Genomic DNA, 21,868 nt, shown 5'->3' on the forward strand with positions numbered 1-21,868 from the left:
CTCTGCATCTGTTGAGATGATCACGTGATTTTTATTCTTCATTTTGTTAATGTGGTGTATCACATTGATTGATTTCTGGATGTTGAACCACCCCTGCATCCCTGGAATAAATACCACTTGATCATGGTGTATGATCCTTTTAATGTGTTGTATTCGACTTGCTAGTAGAAAACTGCAGTCTTTTAATGCATATCATTGCTTATAGTAGAAAATGGAAATGCTTTAGCATGCTACAGAAGACTCTTCAAAGTCTGGTCTACGTATTCAGTCTTCACTCTTGTCATCCTTTTTCATGTACATCTTGCTTTGGCAGGCCTGAACTACTGGAGTTCACGAACCTGGCATCCTGTTTCATATCACCAGGACTTCATTTCCTTCCCTGTTCCCTGAACCTGAGTTAATCACCCCTTAATAAGGGCAAGGAACCTACCTTATTTCTCTTTCCCTGCGTAGCATTTTCCTTAGGTCATTATGTTAAGTTGAAAATACTGTTTATAAGGGAAACTAAGAGGCAAAATTATTGCATAGAGGAGGGAAAACCATCAAGATTAGCTAGCAGAAATAAAAAAGTTTAGCTTAGTAAACTCAGGACCAATTGTACAGGTCATGCAGGCCTTGTAGGAGAGAGACACCACAGGGAAAGAACACACAGGCGGTGTTGTGGAATTGTCACTGTTTTGACCATATAAGTGAAGGCGGTCGAGTACCGAGTGTGAATCCAACCAGGCAGAGTTCAAGGTCATATTCACTTCAGAAGGCTCCAGCTTCAGCCCTCACTTTATGTTCCTTAAGTTAATGATATTACAGTGGGAAAAACCACATAAAAAGTGAGGTAAAAAGTAGTAAGAGGTAGAGCTACATTGGGTATAATTAGCTGCATCTTGGGGAGAATTCTGGAGACAAATTTGGGAGAGGACTTTATCACAGGCCAAGAATGAGCCTGCGGCCTTGGGATCTGGATCCTATGGGCCTTGCTTCTCTTGCTGACTTGGTTGGAGTCACTGTGAGGCCCTATGCTGTCTAACCTAGTCTACTCTGGCACCATTTCTTGGAAGGACACCCTAGAAATCAAGAAATCAGGGTTGGGAAAAGTCCCCTCTCCCGGAGCCTGGGTTAGTGTTCAGAGAAATTTAGGGAGCCTGATGCTCTGTTCTCCGCGATCTTGCCCCATCCCAGCGTGGAGCAATGCGGCAGCCAACACACAAAAGGCACTTAATGAGCTCAAAGCGGCACATAGAATATTTGAAAATATTTCAATTATTTTGTATTTTCACCAGATGCTCAGCAGTTAGTAACTAATATTATTCGACTATTTTAGCTCTATAATACCACCTTCATCATTAAAGATTATATGCTATCTGGAGATGGATACTGGTGGTGATTGTACAACAATGTGTATATACTGAATGCTTCTGAACTATACACTTAAAAATGGTTAAGATGGTTAAAATGGTTAAGATGGTAAATTTTGTTACATATATTTTACCACAATAAAAAAGGTTATATGTCAAAGATAATATATATTATACATGTACATGTTTAAATATATAATATATATTTATTTTAATTGTGGTAAAAAACTCATAACAAAATTTACCATCTTAAGCATTTTTAAGTGTGCAGTTCTCTATCTGGCTTATTTTGCTTAACATAATATCCTCAAGGTCCATCCCATGTTGTTGTGAATGGGATGATTTTATCCTTTTTAATGGCTGAGTAGTATTCCATTGTATATATACACCATATTTTCTTTATCCAGTCATCAGTTGATGGGCACTTAGGTTGCTTCCACATCTTGGCTATTGTGAATAACACTGCAATGAACACAGGGGTGCATGGGTCTCTTTGAATTGCTGATTTCAAGTTTTTTGGATAGATACCCAGTAGTGGGATGGCTGGGTCATATGGTGTTTCTATTTTTAATTTTTTGAGAAATCTCCATACTGTTTTCCATAGTGGCTGCACCAGTTTGCATTCCCACCAGCAGTGTGTGAGGGTTCCTTTTTCTCCACAGTCTCTCCAACATTTGTTATTTTTCGTTTTGGTTATTTTAGCCATTCTAACGGGTATAAGGTGATATCTTAGTGTGGTTTTGATTTGCATTTCCCTAATGATCAGTAATGATGAGCATCTTTTCAAGTGCCTGTTGGCCATTTGTATATCTTCTTTGGAGAAATGTCTGTTCATATCCCCTGCCCATTTTTTGATTGGGTTGTTTGGTGTTTTGTTGTTGAGTTGTGTGAGTTCTTTATATATTATGGAGATTAACCCTTTGTCAGATATATGATTTGCAAATATTTTTTCCCAGTTGATGGGTTGTGTTTTTGTTTCAATCCTGTTTTTGCTTGCCTTGTAGAAGCTCTTCAGTCTGATGAAGTCTCATTTGTTTGTTCTTTCTATTGTTTCCCTTGTCTGAGAAGACATGGTGTCCAAAAAGATCCTTTTAAGACTGATGTCAAAGAGTGTACTGCCTATATTTTCTTCCAGAATTATTCTGGTTTCAGGTCTTACCTTTAAGTCTTTGATCCATTTTGAACTTATTTTTGTGAATGGCATAAAAGAATAGTCTATTTTCATTTTTTTACTTGTTGCTGTCCAGTTTTCCCAGCACCATTTGTTGAAGAGACTTGCTTTTCTCCATTGTATGACCTCAGCTCCTTTGTCGAAGATTAGCTGTCCAAATGTGTGGTTTTATTTCAGGGCTTTCAATTCTGTTCCACTGACCTGTGAGTCTGTCTTTGTGCCAGTACCACACTGTTCTGATTACTCTAGCTTTGTAGTATATCTTGAAGTCAGGGATTGTGATGCCTCCATCTTTGTTCTTTTTTCTCAGGACTGCTTTAGCAATTCAGGGTCTTTTGTTGCCCCATAGATACTTTATATAAGTAGAATCATATAGTATTTGCCTTTTTGTGATTGGCTTATTTCACTTAGTATAATATCCTCACAGCTCATCCACGTTGTAGAATGTGACAGGATTTCCTTCTTTTTAAGGCTGAGTAAGATTCTGTTGTATGTATATACCACATTTTGTTTATCCATTAATCCATCAATGGACGTTTGAGTTGATTCCACTTCTTGGCTATTGTGAACAGTGCTGCTATGAATATGGATATACAAATAGCTCTTTGAGATCCTGCTTTCAATTCTTTTAGATATATACTAACAAGTGTGATTGCTAGATTATATGGTAATCCTATTTTTAATTATTTGAGGAATGACCATATTGCTTTCCATAGCAGCTACATTTCCATCAACAACACACAAGTGTTGTTTCAATTTCTCTACATCCTTGCCAACACTTCTTTTCTTTTTTTTTTCATAATAGCCATTCTAATGGGCATGAGATGATGTTTCACTATGGTTTTAATTTGCGTTTCCCAAATGATTAATGATGTTGAGCATATTCTCATATGCTTGTTGGCCATTAGTATATAATTTTTGGAGAAATGTTTATTCAAGGCTTTTGCCCATGTTTTAATTGGCTTTTTTTTGTTGTTGTTGAGTTGTAGGAGTTCTTTATATATTATGGATATTTATTTTCTCCCATTCTGTAGGTTGACTTTCCACTCTGTAGATTGTGTCCTTTGATGTACAGAAGTTTTAAGTTTGATCTAGTCCCAGTTACCTATTTTTGCTTTGGTTGCCTATGCTTTTGGCGTCATATCCAAAAATCATTGCCAAATCCAATGTCATGAAGCTTTCCCCCTATGTTTTCTTCTGGGAGTTTTATAGTTTTAGGTCTTATGTTTATATCAAAGACATTTTTAACGTACAATGGCATCTGTTTTATTGGTTTAAGAGGCATGCTATGCCTTCTTCTTCAAAAATGATGCCGAAAAATACAGAACTTTGATACTTTCCTAGTTGTTTTACATGATTATCTTAGTAAAGTACTCTGCAAAAAGAAAACTTAAAAATTTGTGAAGGTGTAAAGAATTTTAAAGCTTATTGAAAAAATACTATTTACTTGACAAATGTGAAATACAAAAGTACATCAATGGCAGCTGAAGACAAATACACGAGTAGAGATGAGCATTTCATTTTTGTGAAAGTGTGTCTTTGTAAATTACAAAATTCAATACAAGAATAAGGCTGGCCCCATGGCCCAGTGGTTAAGTTTGCATGCTCCACTGCAGCAGCCTAGTGTTTTGCTGGTTCGGATCCTGGGTGCAGACCTAGTACCACTCATCAAGCCATGCTGAGGTGGCATCCCACATGACACAACTAGAAGGACCCATAACTAAAATATACATCCACGTACTGGGGGGCTTTGGGGAGAAGAAGGAAAAGTTAAAAAAATAAAATCTTAAAAAAGAAAAGAATAAGGGATGTGCCTAGGTTGGAAGTCTGTCCTGGCATTTTGATCATTATTGTAGGCCAGGTGATAATTACAGAGAGTATCACTACCTGCGTAAGCTGGTTGCTTTTCCATCTGGCCTGACTAAACAATTCTGAGGGCTTGAGGTTTTAGTCCACAGACCGTTCAAGGATCACTTGAAGAAAAAATATGTCCTCGTTGTTGTCTGAAAACTTTCCATTGGTAACCTCTGGCAATTCAAGAAAGCCCCATTCTCAAACTTGCACAATGGGTGTCAGGTCCTTGGAAGAAAAGTCGGGCACTCTTTCAAGAAATGTGGCATTGCCAATATTTTTGAGAGTCAAGAGGAGAAACTCATGTGGAAAAATGGGGACACGAGGGCTCTGAGTCTGAAAGTGATTCATAAGAATTGGATCCGGAGTGTGAAGATGTTTTAGGAATATCTTTATTTCACTTAATTTTCCTTCTTTATGTATGTAAGAGAGAGATAGAAGGCAAAATTTATGTTTCAAAATGTCTGAAAGAACTTTCACTATTTGTACAAAATAGAATTACTAAAAGATAAGAAATTAGTGAGTCAGAGTTTAATTGATGCCTTTTTTCTTTCCAAGTGGTACATAAAGTAGTGGTGTGCTTCACAATCACAAACAATAGTGTTTTGGAGTCAGGGAAAATTAGTTAATTATGTAGGAAAAAAGTGGTTGCAAATACATTGGCTAAGAGAATGAGGATTTGAAGAACTCTTGGTCTTGTGGTATAAATGTCCCAAAGTTAAAAAAAAATCTGACAGGGGTAAACTCTTAGTTCTTTCCTTAAGTTCAAAACGGAGAATGAGAGAAATCTGATTGAATGTATGTTCATGTGGCGGGGGGAGTGGGAACCCTGGAGGCTCTGGCTGACCACAGACAAATGATGTAAGCAGTTAATCTAACCTGACCATGGGCCATCTGAATGGAAACTGCCCCCATAGGAAGGGGGCTCACTGAATTCCATGCTGAGCAGATCATCATGGTATATTCCCTGCTTAGTTTCTTCTCTTTCACATTCATCACTACCTAGATAATAATCAGAATACACTAGTATGTTCACCTAATTATCTTATGTAATGTCTGCCTCCCTCACCAGAATAAGACTTCCATGGAGCCTGGGATATTCATGTCTTGCTCACCGCTGTATTGTTGTACCTAAAACAGTGCCTATGGCATTGATGCTCAATGTCAGTTAAATGAATAAGTGAATTTTGTTCAATTTAAGAGCCAAATTAGAGATGAGCTGGCATATGTTTATATGAAAGTGTGTTCAGGACAGTGAGGTGTCTGAAGACCCTGACAGGTGTCCTTCAACCATGTGCCAAATAATAAGTGAGGAACAGGATGCCATCTGAATGTATTTTAAGGGCTGTCACACAGAAGAGGCTGGCAATTGAGGAGGTAGGTACACAGAGGAGTATTCACCCAAACTTTAGGAGGCAGGGCAGAATAGGACTGTGGCGTGCTCAGTTCTTTAAATATAATATAAAGATATACAGCAAAAAATTAGAGGTGAGAGAGATTTTTGTCCCACTTAACTGGAAAGCAGACTACCAGCAACCTCAAAAATCTAGTACTCAAATAACCACGCAACTTATAAAAAGAGTTCTTAAAAAGCCCATCCACTTTTTCTGTAAGAGAGGCATGAAGCCACCCTCAGCTCCCCTTTCTACCAAGTGTGGGTTGGACTTAAGTCTTCAAGCATACTTTCACAATTTTTGTCATAACTGAGTACCAGTTGCACTTTCATGTCCTTACTTTTTTTTTTTGCTGAGGAAGATTAGCCCTGAGCTAACATCTGTTGCCAATCTTCCTCTTTTCGCTTGAGGATTGTCCCTGAGCTAACATCTGTGCCAGTCTTCCTCTATTTTGTATGTGGGACGCTGCCACAGCATGGCTTGATGATTGGTGTGTAGGTCCGCACCCAGGATCTGGACCCATGAACCCTTGGCTACCAAAGCAGAGCATGCAAACTTAATCACTACGCCACTAGGCTGGCCCCTTGAATTTTTTCTTTTAATTTTCATTTTAAACTTAAATTCATTTCAGAAAGAATTTATATCTCTCATATAACCATAAAAACAGAATCACCACAAGTATAAAGTTGTCATACAATGAAAAGAAAACACTAATTAGATTCTAGCTAGGTATCGTTATCTGCCAAAGACTCTGAGTCACGCTCTGCTCTCTCTTTGTTGAAAAGGAAAATCAGCCATTCGAGAGATGTTGAAGATATAAAGAACTGAAAAGGGCACAACTTTCAGTCTGCGAGATCAATGTCATTTAATTCTGTGTGTACAACTTAAAAGCACCTCCTGTCCAATGCAAAGACATTTGGTGGAGGCTTGGAGACCCACTGGGGTAGAAGTAGCAAGGGTACAATGATAGGAGCAAAAGGGACGGGTGACTTTAGAAGAAATAAAATGAATTATAAAACTAGACAAAAGAACTATAAAACCTTTACAGTCTGGGGTCACTTAAAGGGCTTTCCACACTTCATCAGCCAAAATCGATAATGATAATGAAATCATCCTGTCCATCTACTGTTTCAGAACACGGTTTTCAAAGGCAAAGTTATGCAACATGTTAAAAGCAATCACCAAGAGGACAGCTATAGGAGAGTGACGTTGGGGCTTAGATGTTCCTGTTCAGGCAGAGAATATATTTCTAAGGAACACCTCATTCTGTGGTGATGTTAGAGAAACTTTGGTCAACGGAATAAATCCAGCTTTTCTGGTCTAATCCACATCCTTTTACTCTCAATAAAGTAAGGTTACTGTCTCCAGTCTCAGTGCAAAAGAAATGTTTATGCATGAAACACACATACTCACACACACATGGGAGTTCCGGGAGGAATGACAAACTGAGACATCCAGAAAAGTTACAAAGGGAGAAAAAAAAATACTGAACATCCACACTAACAAGCCTAAGTTTATGTAAAGATCACGTTCATTTTGGGCCCAGTGCTCTAGATTAATTATTCAACCATCTCAAGTGTGCATCTTCTTCTATCAGGAGGTCTGTGTCTTTTGACAAATAGCACTCAGATTGATTTGACAATTATGGTAAGTGCTTAAAAAATACTTATTAAAGGACAAGCAGAATGAAAAATTAGATGTAACATCAACCTATTCCATTCAGAGCTCCAGGGTGCTCATGGAGCAGCAGGGTGGAAAGGAGACTCTGGACCATACTGCCCGCATCCAGATCCCTGCTCTGCCACTTGCCAGCCTGGCAGGGTGCTGTGCACCACGTACCTCAGTTTCACCAACTGCAAAGTGAGAAGAATAATAGAATCCATCCACTAAGGCTGTTAGGAGGACTAAATAAGTTAATACTGGTTTCTAGAAAGTCTCTGGCCCGTAGTCTGTGCTACACAATTGTTGGCCACTTGTTAAATAAAATAAGGTCCTCCTTGTGGAAAGAAAGGCAATAGACTATTCTCACTTAGAGCATTAGGCCCTGGAAGCAAATGGCCTGGGTTCAAATCATGGTTATGCCATTTCCTAGATCTGAAACAAGTTACTTTGCCTGAGACAGGGGTAATGATAGTACTAACTTCACAGAGTTGCTCTTACAGGAACTGTAAAACACCAGCCCAGTGCCTGGCACAAAGGAAACACTCAGACATCAGGGATGTGCCCGTCTGTTGGTGGTCCAGTTTGGAAAAGACAGTTTCAGAGTCTCAGAGATAAGTCACTGTTGGTTTAAAAAATCTCCAGAAAGAAGATGATTGTAGAGATATGGATTTATTCCAAAATCATGGCCTGGCTCCCAACCTGTAGCACTCTAGGTCAGAGGCCCCTAACTCATGCCCTAGATCTCAGGTCCCTAACTCACACTCTAGGTCAGAGGACCCTAACTCATGCTCTAGACCAGAGGTCCCTAACTCACACTCTAGGTCAGAGGCCCCTATCTCATGCCCTAGATCTCAGGTCTCTAACTCACACTGTAGATTAGGTCTCCTGAGCTCACATTCCAGATCAGGAGTCCCTAACTCACACTGATCTGCTACACTGAGTCCCTGACTCAAATGCCCAAAGCTACCAGGGAGCTTTGCTGTGCTGGAGGAGGCTGTGGGCCCTGGAGAATACTAAAAATCTCATCCAAAGAGCATAATGGCCCCGGCCCAGTGCTGCCCGGTGCTTCGGGAGCTTCTAACCTGAAAGAAAACTCCCAAATCCAGATTCTTATGTAACATCTCCCAATTTTTAAAAGTGATGGTTAACCCAAATATTTTACCACTGTACACACCAAGTGAGACCTGTCTGAAGGCTGAATATGGCCCAAGTCTCACTGGTTTGCAACTTCTGCTCTGGGTCATCCCAGCGATTCTGTAGACCAGAGCTTGCCCGGGTCCAGGCCAGGCCACCTAGACCATCTTGGACTGTGTCCAGCATCGTAGGACACAGAGAGAGTGGTCCAATTCTTCCTCAAGTAGGGACAGGAGGATGATGGTGGTAGGAGGGCTGGGGTTCACTCTGTTAACAAATTGTCTTGCTTTCTACATTGGGACTTGCTTTAAATACCCCAGCGTCATTCAAGAATGGTAAACCCAGGAGGAAGAAGAGGAAAAATAAGTCTGGGAATACTGTTGAGCACTTCCCTTCATATAATTACCTCAATTCCTTTTTTTTTTTCCTTTTTCTCCCCAAAGCCCTGGGGTACATAGTTGTATTTTTTTAGTTGTGGGTCCTTCTAGTTGTGGCATGTGGGATGGCGCCTCAGCATGGCCTGATGAGTGGTGCCATGTCTGCACCCAGGATCTGAACTGGCGAAACCCTGGGCCACCGAAGCAGAGTGTGAGAACTTAATCACTCCACCATGGGCCGGCCCCCCTCAATTCTTCTTCTTCTTTTTTTTTTTTGAGGAAGATTGGCCCTGAGCTAACATCTGCTGCCAATTCTTCTCTTTTTGCTGAGGAAGACTGGCCCTGAGCTAACATCTGTGCCCATCTTTCTCTACTTTATATGTGGGACACCTGCCACAGCATGGCTTGCCAAGCAGTGCCATGTCCACACGCGGGATCTGAACCAGTGAACCCGGGCCGCCAAAGTTGAACGTGGGAACTTAACTGCTGCGCCACTGGACAGGCCCCTCAATTCTTAATAATATTTTAAACTGTGCTCAAAAGAGACTGGAAGCCTGACATAGTTTAGAGATGTGAGGAAGGGAAGAGCTGCACCCACAGAGTGAGGAATTTTCATCGGTGCTTACCAGAGTGAACAATTACATCTCCATGATAGGCTCAGTGATAGAGGCCACGCCTTTGATTTGAGGTCCTTACTCTGGGGCAGTGATATCAGAGTCTCTACTGTTTTTTAAACACAGGAAATTAAGGGGGAGGTGGTGGTTGTTTTGGCTAGAATGTGAACAGCACAGGCGGCTAGCAGCAGCTGCAAGCCATCTTGCTCTTCTCAGCTCGCCAACTACCATCAGTTCTTTGAGAGAAGGAACAAATGGTGCTGTGTGCAACATTAGTGGGTGTGGTTGGTTACTGTTAAATTGATGCTACACAATTTGTAAGTTTCACTATACCTTACAGGGCTATTGTGAAGAACTGAGGAAAGCAAGCATTTTGTAATTGCTTTGAAAACTATACAAACGCAAAGTTGATTTTTATGATTAAAATCGAAACATCCTGAATGTTCAGCAAGATTCTATCATTTACCCTCATAGTTTCTAAAATAAACTATCAATAGACCTTTTTATGCTCCTTTGCTTAAAAGTTTCATAGACAAAGATCAAATTTTAAAAATAGAAAAAGTTATATTCCAGTATAAAGCTAAGAACTTGTTCAGTGCAAAAAACTTTGCTCTGATGATGTAACTCTATGAAATAGTCCAAGATTGATATGCATTTTTGAAATATTTATGAAACATTGTTTCCTTAGGTAAAAATACAATGTGCAGACCCCGTTAAGTAATTTTACCATATTTTCAAAAGGGAACAGACTGTCAATCTCCATATTATATCTAGCAATTATAGTAAAAACTAATAAGTAACATATACCAAGTGCATATTTTGTTCCAGGCTCTATGCAAAGTGCTTACATGCCTAATCTTTCTTAATCCTTACAAAAACTCCATAAAGTGGATTATTCTCAGATAAAGAAACTCAGGAAGAGACAGATTTGGTAACTTGCCCGAACTGCTAGTAAGCAAAGGACAAGGTTGTGACCGAACCAGACAGAATGACTCCAGAGCCAGTATACTCTGGTGCCTACAGGCAAATACAACTTCATTGATTTGGGTGATGTTAATTCAGAATTTGTGAAAACTCAGACATGAACTGGGCTAAAGCTTTTGGACTATAATAAATTGTTAAGCAACTTAATGTATGGATATTAAAAGGAGTATCTAGTTTGCTCTATTTGTCAAAATGTTTTAAATTACTTAGAAATATAAACTACTACATAAACAACATCCAAATTATATAATGTTCTATGTTTTCAATGAAAGCTGCCATCTTTGTAGTCACTCATGAATATATTTAACTGAAGTAATATAACTGCACTTTTTAAATACACTAAAACTCTATTGAACTATAGAGTTCATTGCTAAAGGCAGGTAGACGGAAGACCAAATCACGACCATTTCAAACTCTGGCGGCCTTTGCCTTATTGCTGCCTCCTTCACGTGCTATGCTCCACCCATTGCTGCTTTATTCATGGTTCCCAGAGAGATCATAAAAGTTCTCTCACTTCTGAGTCTGTACATATTGTCTTTCAGCATTGTCTTCCTACTCAGTCTTTTTTTAACCTTTTTAAAAATTGTGGGTGGGGGTAGAAATGTAACATACCAAAAAAAAAATACACAAAACATACTTAAAACCACCATCCAATCAAAAATTGGAATGCGGGGGCACTCCAGAAGGCTCCCATTTCGCCCTTTCCATCACAATCCCCTCTCCCTGACTGTCATGGTCACCCCTTCCTCGCTCTTCTTTTTAGTTGACTATCCAAGAATGTATCCTTAAACACTATAGTTCAGGTTGCCAATTTTTTGCGCTTTATGTAACTGGAATCACACAGTACGTACTTTTCTGTCTGTCTTCTTTCACTCAGCATTATGCTCGTGAGTCACCTTGTGTCGCTGTGTGGTTGCAGTTGGCTTGTTTTCATTGCAGTATAGTAGAAGTTGGCAGAGTACTGCCCACAGCCTGTACTGTTACGTAGGGTTTGTTGGCCCCACAAGGCAGAGCTGAGTAGTTGTGACAGAGACCACATGGCTCACAGAGCCTAAAATATTTGCTCTCTGGCCCTTGACAGTAAAAGTTGCTGACTTCTGCAGTATAGTGCTCCATTGTGAGAGTATACCGCAAGTTATTCTTCCAGGCTCTTGTTCTGAGATTTCTGAGTTGTGCACACTTTTGGGTTATTACAGATAATACTTCTATGAACATTCGTGTATGTGCCTCATGGTGCACATGGGCACATGTTTCTGTTGGGAATATCTTCAGTTAAGTAGATAATGCCAAAGTATTTTTTTTCAAAATGGTTGTACCAATTTACCAACACCAGGTATTAATAGTCTTTTTAAACGTTAGCCATTTTGGATGATTTGTGGTGGTACCTCACTGTGGATTTAACATGCATGTTGCTGATTACTAACGAGGTTGAGCATAATTTCAGATGTCTACTGACTATTTGGATTTCCTGTGTGGTGGGCTAGCTGTCCAAGTTTCTTCTCTATTTTTCCGTTGGGTTTTCTTTTCCTTACTGATTTGCGTTGATTTTCCTACCGATTTTCCTTATTGATTTTCAGTTGTATTTTATATATTCTGGATACAAACCTTTGTCTAAGTCCACTCATTCTTTAGATCTCAGATGAGGTGGCACTTCTTTTAAGGAGTCTTTCTGGATCATCTCACTAATCAGGTGGACGTGCTCTTCCTTCTGCTCCAATAACCCTCAGGCTTCCAGCACAGCCTGAGTCACAGTGTATGGTGTACGCAGTGTAACTGGCTGCTTGTTTACCAGTGTCTCTCAGTAGGATGCAAGTTCATAGAGGGCAGAGTCTAGGCTCTATTTATCTTTGTAACCTAGCTCTTAGCTCAGTAGGTGCTCAGTAAGTGTTAGCTCAAAGAACGAATAAATGTCTACCCAGATATAAGAAGTATATGCAGGAAAAAATCCAACATAATGCAGATTGCCGATAGAAATGAGTATGTATTTTCTCCCAACATCAGTATTTATTTGAGTCAACTGTAATCTATTATCAGAGGTTCCCTCCTCCCTCAGGACAGAATGGGATCCTTCTCTCCCACAATAGTCTGAATTTGTCAGGTTTTATCATTTTTCTAAACCAAAATATCTCACCATTTCAAACATAACAGAACTCCTTATGTAGTTTTTTCACCTGGTTAGGAATTTGGGCTAGGCACCATGACAGAGATTATGTTGATGCTTGACTAAATTTAGTCATTTTAATTATTAATTTCTTTTTATGTAGCACTTTATACTTCAAAACTTTTTGACTGCTTGAGAAAATGCCCAAGAACTTCTTAGATTCAGACAGACATAGAAAATTCAGCTGGACTCACCTTTCCCTCCTTCTTTTCTTGATTCCTTCCTTCCTTTCTCCCTCCCTCCCTCCCTTCATTTCTTATCCTTCATTCATCTCTTGTTGATTTTTAATGCATTCTCTTCAGTGTTGCATCTTCATTCTTCTTGAAAGTTCTCTAGTATTTTAAATTATTGACCACTTCTTGCTTTTTGGAATTCTCCCTTTCCTGGTGTTCTCTGGTGCTACACAGACCTGATTGTCTTCATTCTCTTGTCATTTTTGTTGTGTTGTCCTCAATACGGCCAAATATGCCTGATGCCTCAGCCCAAGACACTTACGCTCTGCCCATATTCCCTCTCTGTAAGACTGTATCAATTCATTTCCTCCTAGAAATCACCCTCTGCAGCCAGGCATCTGTAACTGTCCCTACCAGGATGTTCCACTGCCACCTCGGACGCAGCACACCTGTAATGGAATTGCTCTCACTACACACTGACTCTCTCTGGGCGCCCCTCCTGCTGGACGGGGCACCACTATTTCCACAGTTACTCAGGCTCAGAACAGGGAAGTCACCCTGGATTCTTCATTCTTTCTGTCCCCTCACTTCCAGCCAGCCACAGGCTAAGTAAGTTCCTCCTTCCTAACATCTGTTATATTCACCCCTTGCTTCCATACTTATTGCTGCCCCCACATGCAGGTCCTGCTCGTCATCAGCCTCGACCACTACAAGCAGTCTTCTAACCTTTCTCCTCACTTTCATCTCCCCCCACTCAATCATACATTAATCTTGTAAAAACACTTCCCTATACCTATCAGATACGTGTTCAAAAGCCTTTACAGCTATTTATTCCCTATAGAATCAAGGAATCACTCCTTAGCCAAGTCAGAGCATTCCGTACTCCATTTATTTCCAATCTTATTTTCTGCGTCTCTCCTACAAAACCCTTGAATGTGCCTCAACCTCTTAATCTTCTGACTATCTAAGCCCTACTTCTTTTTCAGGGTCAAAGTCCTAATTCAAGTTCCAACTGATCCTATTCAAAATTGATTTTTCCTTTTCCTGACACCTGTTGTATCTTGTATTGCAATTTTTCATTCATTAATTCAACACAGCTTATTGGCCATCGGTCACATGTCAAACACTGTGCCAGACACAGGGAACACAAAAGTGGATGAGATATATTTCTTGACCTTCAGGGGTTCAGAATCTTGTTCAGTTTGACCAATTAGAATGTAAACTACTTCAGGGCAGAAACTATGTCTTATTCTTCTTTATATTTCCAGTAATTTCAGCATCTTCTACAGAATACATACATCATATGTATTTATTGCTGCTAACTGTGATGATAAAAGACAATGAGAGTTTCTTGTTCTACTAATAAGGAAGCAAGCCAGAGGCCAGCAAAATTTTACTCAATTCATTTTACATAATTCTACTAGAAATTCAAATAAGGAAGCTGCCATCTGTCCTAGTGTTGGGGTTTTAGTATTGTAGAAACTCTTTTTAATCATAAAGCTATACATGCTCTAAAAATCCTTCAGGCTATTGTTATTCAGATTGTCTTCTGGGACAATATAAGGAGGTAAACGAACAATTTTGGATCATTTGCAGTTAATTTTTTGTTAAGAAAGTCTGTAACACACTAATGTATACATTCACATACTTGCTCATAAATACACATATATAGACTACTATACAAGAATCCAGAAAACATCACAAAAATTGTGCTGAAATCTCACTAGTGCAGTTGGGAGCCCAGGCATGAAGCCAGGAGGGATAATAATAGCTAATTTTTACTAAGTGCTTATTAAGTGCCAGGCACCTTTTCAAGTAGATTATCTTGTATTGCCCCCTTTAATCCTTAAAACAATTCTATTATGTAAGCACCATTAGAACCCCCATTTTACAGATGAGGAAACTGAGATATAGCAAAGTTTACAAACTTGGCACAGTTAGTGAGCGAAAGCTCCTAGATTCAGAACCCACGAACTTTGACTCCAGAGCCTTATGTGCTTAATGCCTATGCTATTATTTCTCTCTTAGAGATGTAAATAATGGCTCAAAGTGCCACTTTCCTCAAAAAAGAAAGTGTGGAGAAGGCAGAGAGAGAGAGAGAATGGAACTGAATGGGAAATAAATAAGTTGTTCAAGATAATTATAGCCACCATAACACAGGATACTGGAAATTTCAAAGCGTCTCTTCCTCTTGCCCCACTGGGACTTTACTCTGTCTCATGCCCTCTGTTTGGAAAAACAAGGTAAGAGACAGGCTTATCATGAGCACGCACAGCTGTCACCAGGCCATTTTGCTTCCTAAGTGTTGCTTCTTGCATGGTGGCCTCTGAGAGGCAGGAGGTGCCACTACTCAGTCCTCCTTAGAGCAATCCCAGGACAATTGCAGTGCTAAATGGGGTTGGTGTGGTTTAGACCCCTGTGACTCACTCCTCTATGGGCTGGAGTGGCAGGTGGAGGTCAGAGACAACAGAAGACAGGAAGGTGGTTTGTGAGCTGGGCTGATGCTGAGTCTGGGCTTCTCAGACAAAGGCAAAGACAAAATCAAAACAAAACCCATGTGGAAGAACTGGAGAGAAGAGGGGCACCAGGAGACTGGGCATCTGGGCCAGAGAGGCACCAGGTGCAGCTTTAAAATCCACGTCTGCTGTCTGTGCTAGCATCTGCCCACGACGCCCATGCTCACACTTCACACTGTAGCCCTCTGCGACCTCCCCCCAACACCTAGAGAGGAAGGTGGAAGCGACTCTCCTCTCACACAGAGAAGGGCTTCTGGTGGTAACAAACCAAGTGACTTCTGAAGAAAGCTGTAGATCTTTCTGATCCAAGGATGACTGTGTTTATACAAATTTGTTTGAGATTTTTAACGTTACTGGAAATAAGTAAATTGGAAAAAATTGTTGAGTTACTTTAAGGCCTATGACCCCAGTGAGGATCGTGCAGCAAATCTTAAAGTGCAGATCAAAATGGCTCTGGTCTAAAGTTTATGAATAGACAAGGTTTTAGGTTAAGGAGAATGTGTTTTTGTGTCCTATGGATTTACAGAAACTAGTTCTAACAAATAACTGACAAGGACAATCAATGGAGAAAACAGCAATCACAAATATTTTCTCAAATGGTGGTTTTTGAAAAAGCATAGAAAAAAAATTCACATGATTGGTTACTTCTCTGATTATCACCATTATCATAATCTTAACTTTCATAATTAAAAAGAAAATTTAGAATATTGACACTTTTTCCGTTGGTAGCCTTAGCCTTAGATAGAAATGGAAATGTGAATATGTGAAAAGTATAGATTTTGAGTATGTCCCTCAAAGGGTGTTTGCTTACTGGCTAGCTCAATTTTTGACAAAGAAAAATGGGCTGCTCTTGCTTCTTGCACAAAGATGCACTGTTCACGGAGCAAACCAAAAAATGGAGAATTTGTGTTTAAGTTGAAAAGAAACTAAGATAATATCCAACATGATAATTTACTTAGTATAAACTTTCTATTAACTGATAAAATGTGCGGCTTATTAGAATGAAAAATATAACTTTGTAATAAGAACTTGAAATGTTGATATATGGAAATTCTAATAGCAAGCAAGACACTGTTAATTTCCTTTTTAGTACTCCATAACTGAAGATATAGTTCTGCTTTTCAAAACTCAGTTTTATCCATGCAGTTGTACAGTACGCTAAAGTTCCCAAAAGAAGTGAGGCAAAGTGTTTATGAGTTCGAGCTGCCTCTGCTCCTTCCACAGGGCTGCCATCTGGGCTTGTTTATTTGTGTTTCCAACTTTCTGGAACAGAGAGTTTCTCTGTTAGGGACAGGGCACCAAGCAAAGGAAGTGTCTTACAGAAGACTGTCTTTTTTCTTATTTTTTACTGTATTTCCAAACTTGAAGTTTAGTTTGGTCAAAAAATATCAGATGACTAGCACAATCACAGAATTTAACATGGTTGGGAACCTCAGAATTATCTTAGCAAACACGCTTCCACATGATGCAAGTAATATTTCCAACACGCTACCTTCTCGTGTCTTTCATATCTTTTTCAAAACACAAACTGTCAATAAGGCTATAGCTTTTTGGCCTGGAAATCAAACATTTTTCATAGATCTTTCTACAAATAAGCATTTGATTTAAAAGTGAAGTAAATATTTCCAAACAGTTTTTCTAATTTCATAAAGTACATTTGAGCCATATTACAGAAAAACAAAGCAAACGAAACAAAACAAAAATCTTTGAAAATATAATTAAGAAACAAAGCATTATTGTTCGATTGATTATGCAATCTGATTCTCAAGTACAGTTTAAAAACTCACAAACCAACACTTAAAAAAAACTAGTGGTCCCTTATATTTGAAACATTTCATTTAACAAATAAAATAGAGGCAAAAAGTACCTTGTAAAGTAAAATCCAGCAATACATATTCGTAAGCAAATTCTGTCTTTGTTTCCACTTGCGGTCTCTTCAGGGTAGAAAATATTTTTCCAGGGCTGCTATCATCAGGGTCTTCCAGCTTCCTAAGTCCGCACCCCATGGCAAAATCTGCAAGGAATTAAATTGCAGGACAGGGGAGGGAGGGCAGCAAATTCTGTTGTTTAAGCTGCAAAAAGAAAGTTACAGACTTAACTGCTTTGATTTTTTCAGCTAAACCATAGGTACTCAAAAAGAAAACATCTGAGTCCGAAGAAAGGAACTGGAGACTTTTTCTATCCATTTTTCTGTAACGTCGTCGAACCCATGATGATTAAGCTACAGCTCCGGGAGGCTGGGCTCGATCTTAGGAGAAACATGCAAGCTGCTACAACTTAGCGGAGAATTTCCATGCCACGTCAATTTGCAGCCAGCCCCCTACCAGAGTTCTGTCGCTCAGGGCACTCGCAGGGCTTTGTCTATCCCAGTTGGCTGGGTGATAAAAGAGGTGTCCAAAAACGGAAATAAAAAGGCAAAAGTGCAACTTAGATGGAATTATCTACAGGGAGAGGATATATTCAGACACGGGGGCATGCAATTCTTTCTCTGTTTTCTCTTTTCCTTCTTTCTGTGCCCACCCCCTCCTTCCTCCCCGCTACTACCAAGAAAGCAGAGAGAGAGAGAGAGAGAGAGAGAGAGGGAGGGAGGGAGGGAGGGAGGGAGAGAAGGAATGAAAAAGATGGATTCTCAACATGGTTGGAAACAAAAATCATTTCCAGAAAGGAAGTCAGCTTTATGAGGAAACTGTTTCTGGAATCTAAAAGGCGAAAAGTAAAGTTTTTTAAAAAAGCAAACACTTTAGTTTTTAGGCAGCGCTTTTGAGCATTTCTTTCCACATGAAGATTTTTTTTGGTTGGAAAAATTATATACTAATTAAAACTGCCAAATATAAAAAATTTATATTAAAGTATTTTAAGAAAAAGACTTTAATTGCAAAGGAGAGATAGTTTCTGTGGATGATTAGTTTTCCCAACATCCTTACAGTTTAAAATATTCTACTATTAGAAGACTTATGATAAAAACCAATAACACTTCTACAGGTCCTGAAGTATCTTTAATTTTGGAGAAAAAAGCCAAAAAACTGACCATTTGGTTCACCCAGTCTTATAAATTGCCATTTACCTGCAGTCAAGAACAATTTCTAATGGACCAATTGTAATGAGTGTTCATTGCATTTTACCATTTACAGGTCAGGTAGTATGGTGCACTCATCAGAACCATGAGCCCTGGAATCAGACTGCCCGGGTTCAAATCCTGCTTCTAATGCCTGTTAGCGATGTGATCTTGGGCAAGTTACTGACCTCTTCACGTTTCAGTTTCCTCCCCTATAAAATGGAGTTAATAATAGGACTTACTTCATAGGCTTGTTATGAAGGTTGAATGAGATAATCTTATCTCATATCTTAACACCATGCCTGGCTAATAGTACAAAATAAATTTGCTAATGTGCTTATATTATAAAACAGGGTTGAGAGCAGTAATAGAAAGGAAGTGATTCTGCCACCACTCCCATTATTTACAAAATAAACCCTGATCACATTTCAGATTTTAGAGAACACAGCATGAAAAGATTTTTCAATTATATTGAAGAGTGCACATGAAAACTCTCAAAGAGGGGATGGATTATATAGTTTGTAGATCACTATGACCTCTTGTTTCTGCCTTTTGCGTATTTGTCTTTAAATAGTTTACTTCTCAGAAGTGTTTTTAACAGAGGAAAATTCCATAGTCCTTCATTTTCAAGGATGAGCATGGGTGGCGGTAAGAAATTTCTGGGTAAGTTTGGCTAAAAAGACAGTAGCTTCTGACCCAGTGTGACTCATTTGACCATTCACAGTGCTTTCATCCCTGTCGTTTTTCAGGTCCTCTTTTGTATGATGGGCTGTGAGCTAGTGGATGACAGAAATGGAATATTTGAAGTTCACTTGTCCTTATTGCAGTGCCTAGAAGATTATTTATTAAATCATCATTATATTTATTAAGCACCAGCCATATTCCAGGCATTGACCTAGATGCTGGCTGGGTACATAAGATGACTAAACATGGCCTCTGCCCTAAAGAAATTTATGGTTTATTGGGGAAGACAGACTTATAAACAGATGATTTCAATATGATTTGGTAGCTGCAGAGATAGAAGTATACATAGGATGCTAAAGAAACCCAAGAAGGGGACTCCAACTTAGCTTTGAGGATGATATATGAGCTGTCTTGAAGGATGAATATGCATAAGATGGATAAAGAAAGGTGGGGAGCATGTGCCAGGAAAAGGGAAAAGTATGAGCCATGTCACGGATTCCTGAAACAGTATGGCATGTACCTGAGGGAACATGAAACAGTTGAGAATTACCAGAACATAAAACTTGAAAGAAGACTAAGCTGAGTAAGTAAGTGAGGGAGGCCAGAGCTAAGTTGTAAGGGGTCTTATATGCCGTACAAAGGGAATCTTGACTTTATGTTGTAGGCAACAAAGGAGAATCAAATAATTATGGAAAAATAAAGGAAGAATTTGAAGTAGACAAGCAGCATCCGTTTCTATTTGTGAAGGGTCACTAGGGCTGCTTTGAGGAAGATGGTCTCAGTGGGAGCGAGAATGGAGGGAGATCAGAGTACTGCACCCGTCCAGTTGAAGCTGAGGGAATACGGCGCATCACGTCCTTAAAGGATTTCCATCGTCATTACTCAAATAAACTATAGTTCCTTTAGTTCACAAATGAGCCACCGCATAATCATTTTTCTTTCCAAAAGTCCAACAAATAAAATTTTACTTATTTCAACAACACAAACCATATATCATTTTGGCAGACATTCCTGCTATTTTAACAATTATATGGGATTTCCTTGTATTTATTACTACAATGCTTAACAAGTAACATTTTGGCTATTTTAAAATTTTTTATGGTGAAGATTTTTGTAAAGATTACTTTTTTCCCCACTTTGTATTATTTCCTAAATACTTGGATTCTACTTCATATATGGTCAAAGGAAGTAGTTTACATAAAAGGAAATCAGTTAGAAAGTAATAAGAAATTCTATTACTTATAGAAATACGTGTTGGCCATAAAACTGTTTAAGGTATTAACCTTTTTATAGAGATCTCTCTCTCTCTCTCTTTCTGTAGAATCTTGAGGAAGATTGTCGCTGAGCTAACAACTGTGGCAATCTTCCTCTATTTGCATGTGGGATGCCCCCACAGCATGGCTTGATGAGTGGTGTGAGGGTCCATGCTGGGCTGTGAACCCCAGGCTGCTGAAGTGGAGCACGTGAACTTAACCAGTAAGGCACCAGGCCAGGCCCTATTTTTTTCCTTTAAAAGTGTATTTTTGACAGTAAGCTTTTGTTGGTTATCACATATATTTGCTCCATACCCCTTTAATGTCTGTACATTTTTTTTTCAGTTATTTTACTGAGGTCATAATGGTTTATAACATTGTGCAATTTACACAATGGTGTAAATTATTATTTATCAGTTTCTGTATAGACTGCATAATGCTCACCACCAACAGTCTAATTTTTATCCATCACCATTATATGCATCCCTTTACCCCTTTCAGACATCCCCCAACCCCCTTCCCCTCTGGTAACCACTAATCTGTTCTCTTTATCAATGTGTTTGTTTATCTTCCACAATGAGTGAAATCATAGAGTGTTTGTCTTTCTCTCTCTGGCTAGTTTTGCTTAACATAATACCCTCAAGGTCCATACATGTTGTTGCAAATGTGATAATTTTTTTTTTTATGGCTCGGTAGTATTCCTTTGTATATATAGACCACATCTTCTTTATCTGTTCATCAGTTGATGGGCACTTGGGTTGCTTCCATGTCTTGGCAATTGTGAATAATGCTGCAATGAACATAGGGGTGTGTAAGTTTCTTTGTATTGTTGATTTCAAGTTCTTTGGATAGATACCCAATAGTGAGATAGCTGGGTCATATGGTATTTCTATTTTTAATTTTTTGAGAAATCTCCATACTGTTTTCCATAGTGGCTGCACCAGTCTGCATTCCCACCAGCAGTGTATGAGCGTTCCCTTTTCTCCACATCCTCTCCAATATTTGTTGTTTTTTGTCTTGGTACCTATAGCCATTCTGACTGGTATGAGGTGATATCTCATTGTTTTGATTTACATTTCCCTAATAATTAGTAATGATGAACATCTTTTCATGTGCCTGTTGGCCATCTGTATATCTTCTTTGGAAAAAAGTCTGTTCATATTCTCTGGTTTTTTTTTCTTTTGCTGAGGATGATTCGCCTTGAGCTAACATCTGGGACCATTCTTCCTCTTTTTTTATGAGTCACCACCACTGCATGGCCACTGACAAGATGAGTGGTGTAGGTCCATGCCCAGAAACTGAACCCAGGCTGCTGAAGCAGAGCATGCCAAACTTAACAACTAGGACACTAGGGCTGGCCCCTCAGCCTATTTTTGGATCGGGTTGTTTGTTTTTTTGTTGTTGAGTTGTATGAGTTCTTTATATATTTCGGAAATTACCTCTTATTGGATATATGATTTGCAAATATTTTCTCCCAGTTGGTAGGC

The 21,868-nt window shown here is 39.2% G+C and overlaps 2 protein-coding genes across 2 annotated transcripts in view; both read right to left on the reverse strand.

Moving 5' to 3' along the window:
- The window catches only part of RFTN2 (raftlin family member 2), a 66,590-nt gene extending 48,212 nt beyond the window's left edge, over positions 1–18,378 (reverse strand). The window contains exon 1 of the mRNA XM_005601665.4: positions 17,257–18,378. Coding sequence (XP_005601722.2) covers positions 17,257–17,395 — 139 coding nt within the window. The 5' untranslated portion in view covers positions 17,396–18,378. The remainder of the gene's footprint in view (positions 1–17,256) is intronic.
- Positions 18,379–18,524: 146 nt separating this feature from the next.
- Positions 18,525–21,868, reverse strand: part of BOLL (boule homolog, RNA binding protein) — a 96,025-nt gene continuing 92,681 nt past the window's right edge. Inside the window, exon 11 of the mRNA XM_023622292.2 lies at positions 18,525–18,656. Within this exon, the coding sequence (XP_023478060.1) occupies positions 18,579–18,656 (78 nt within the window). The 3' untranslated portion in view covers positions 18,525–18,578. The remainder of the gene's footprint in view (positions 18,657–21,868) is intronic.

The sequence above is a fragment of the Equus caballus genome, chromosome 18 (assembly GCF_041296265.1).
Source record: "Equus caballus isolate H_3958 breed thoroughbred chromosome 18, TB-T2T, whole genome shotgun sequence".
Lineage (NCBI taxonomy): Eukaryota > Metazoa > Chordata > Mammalia > Perissodactyla > Equidae > Equus > Equus caballus.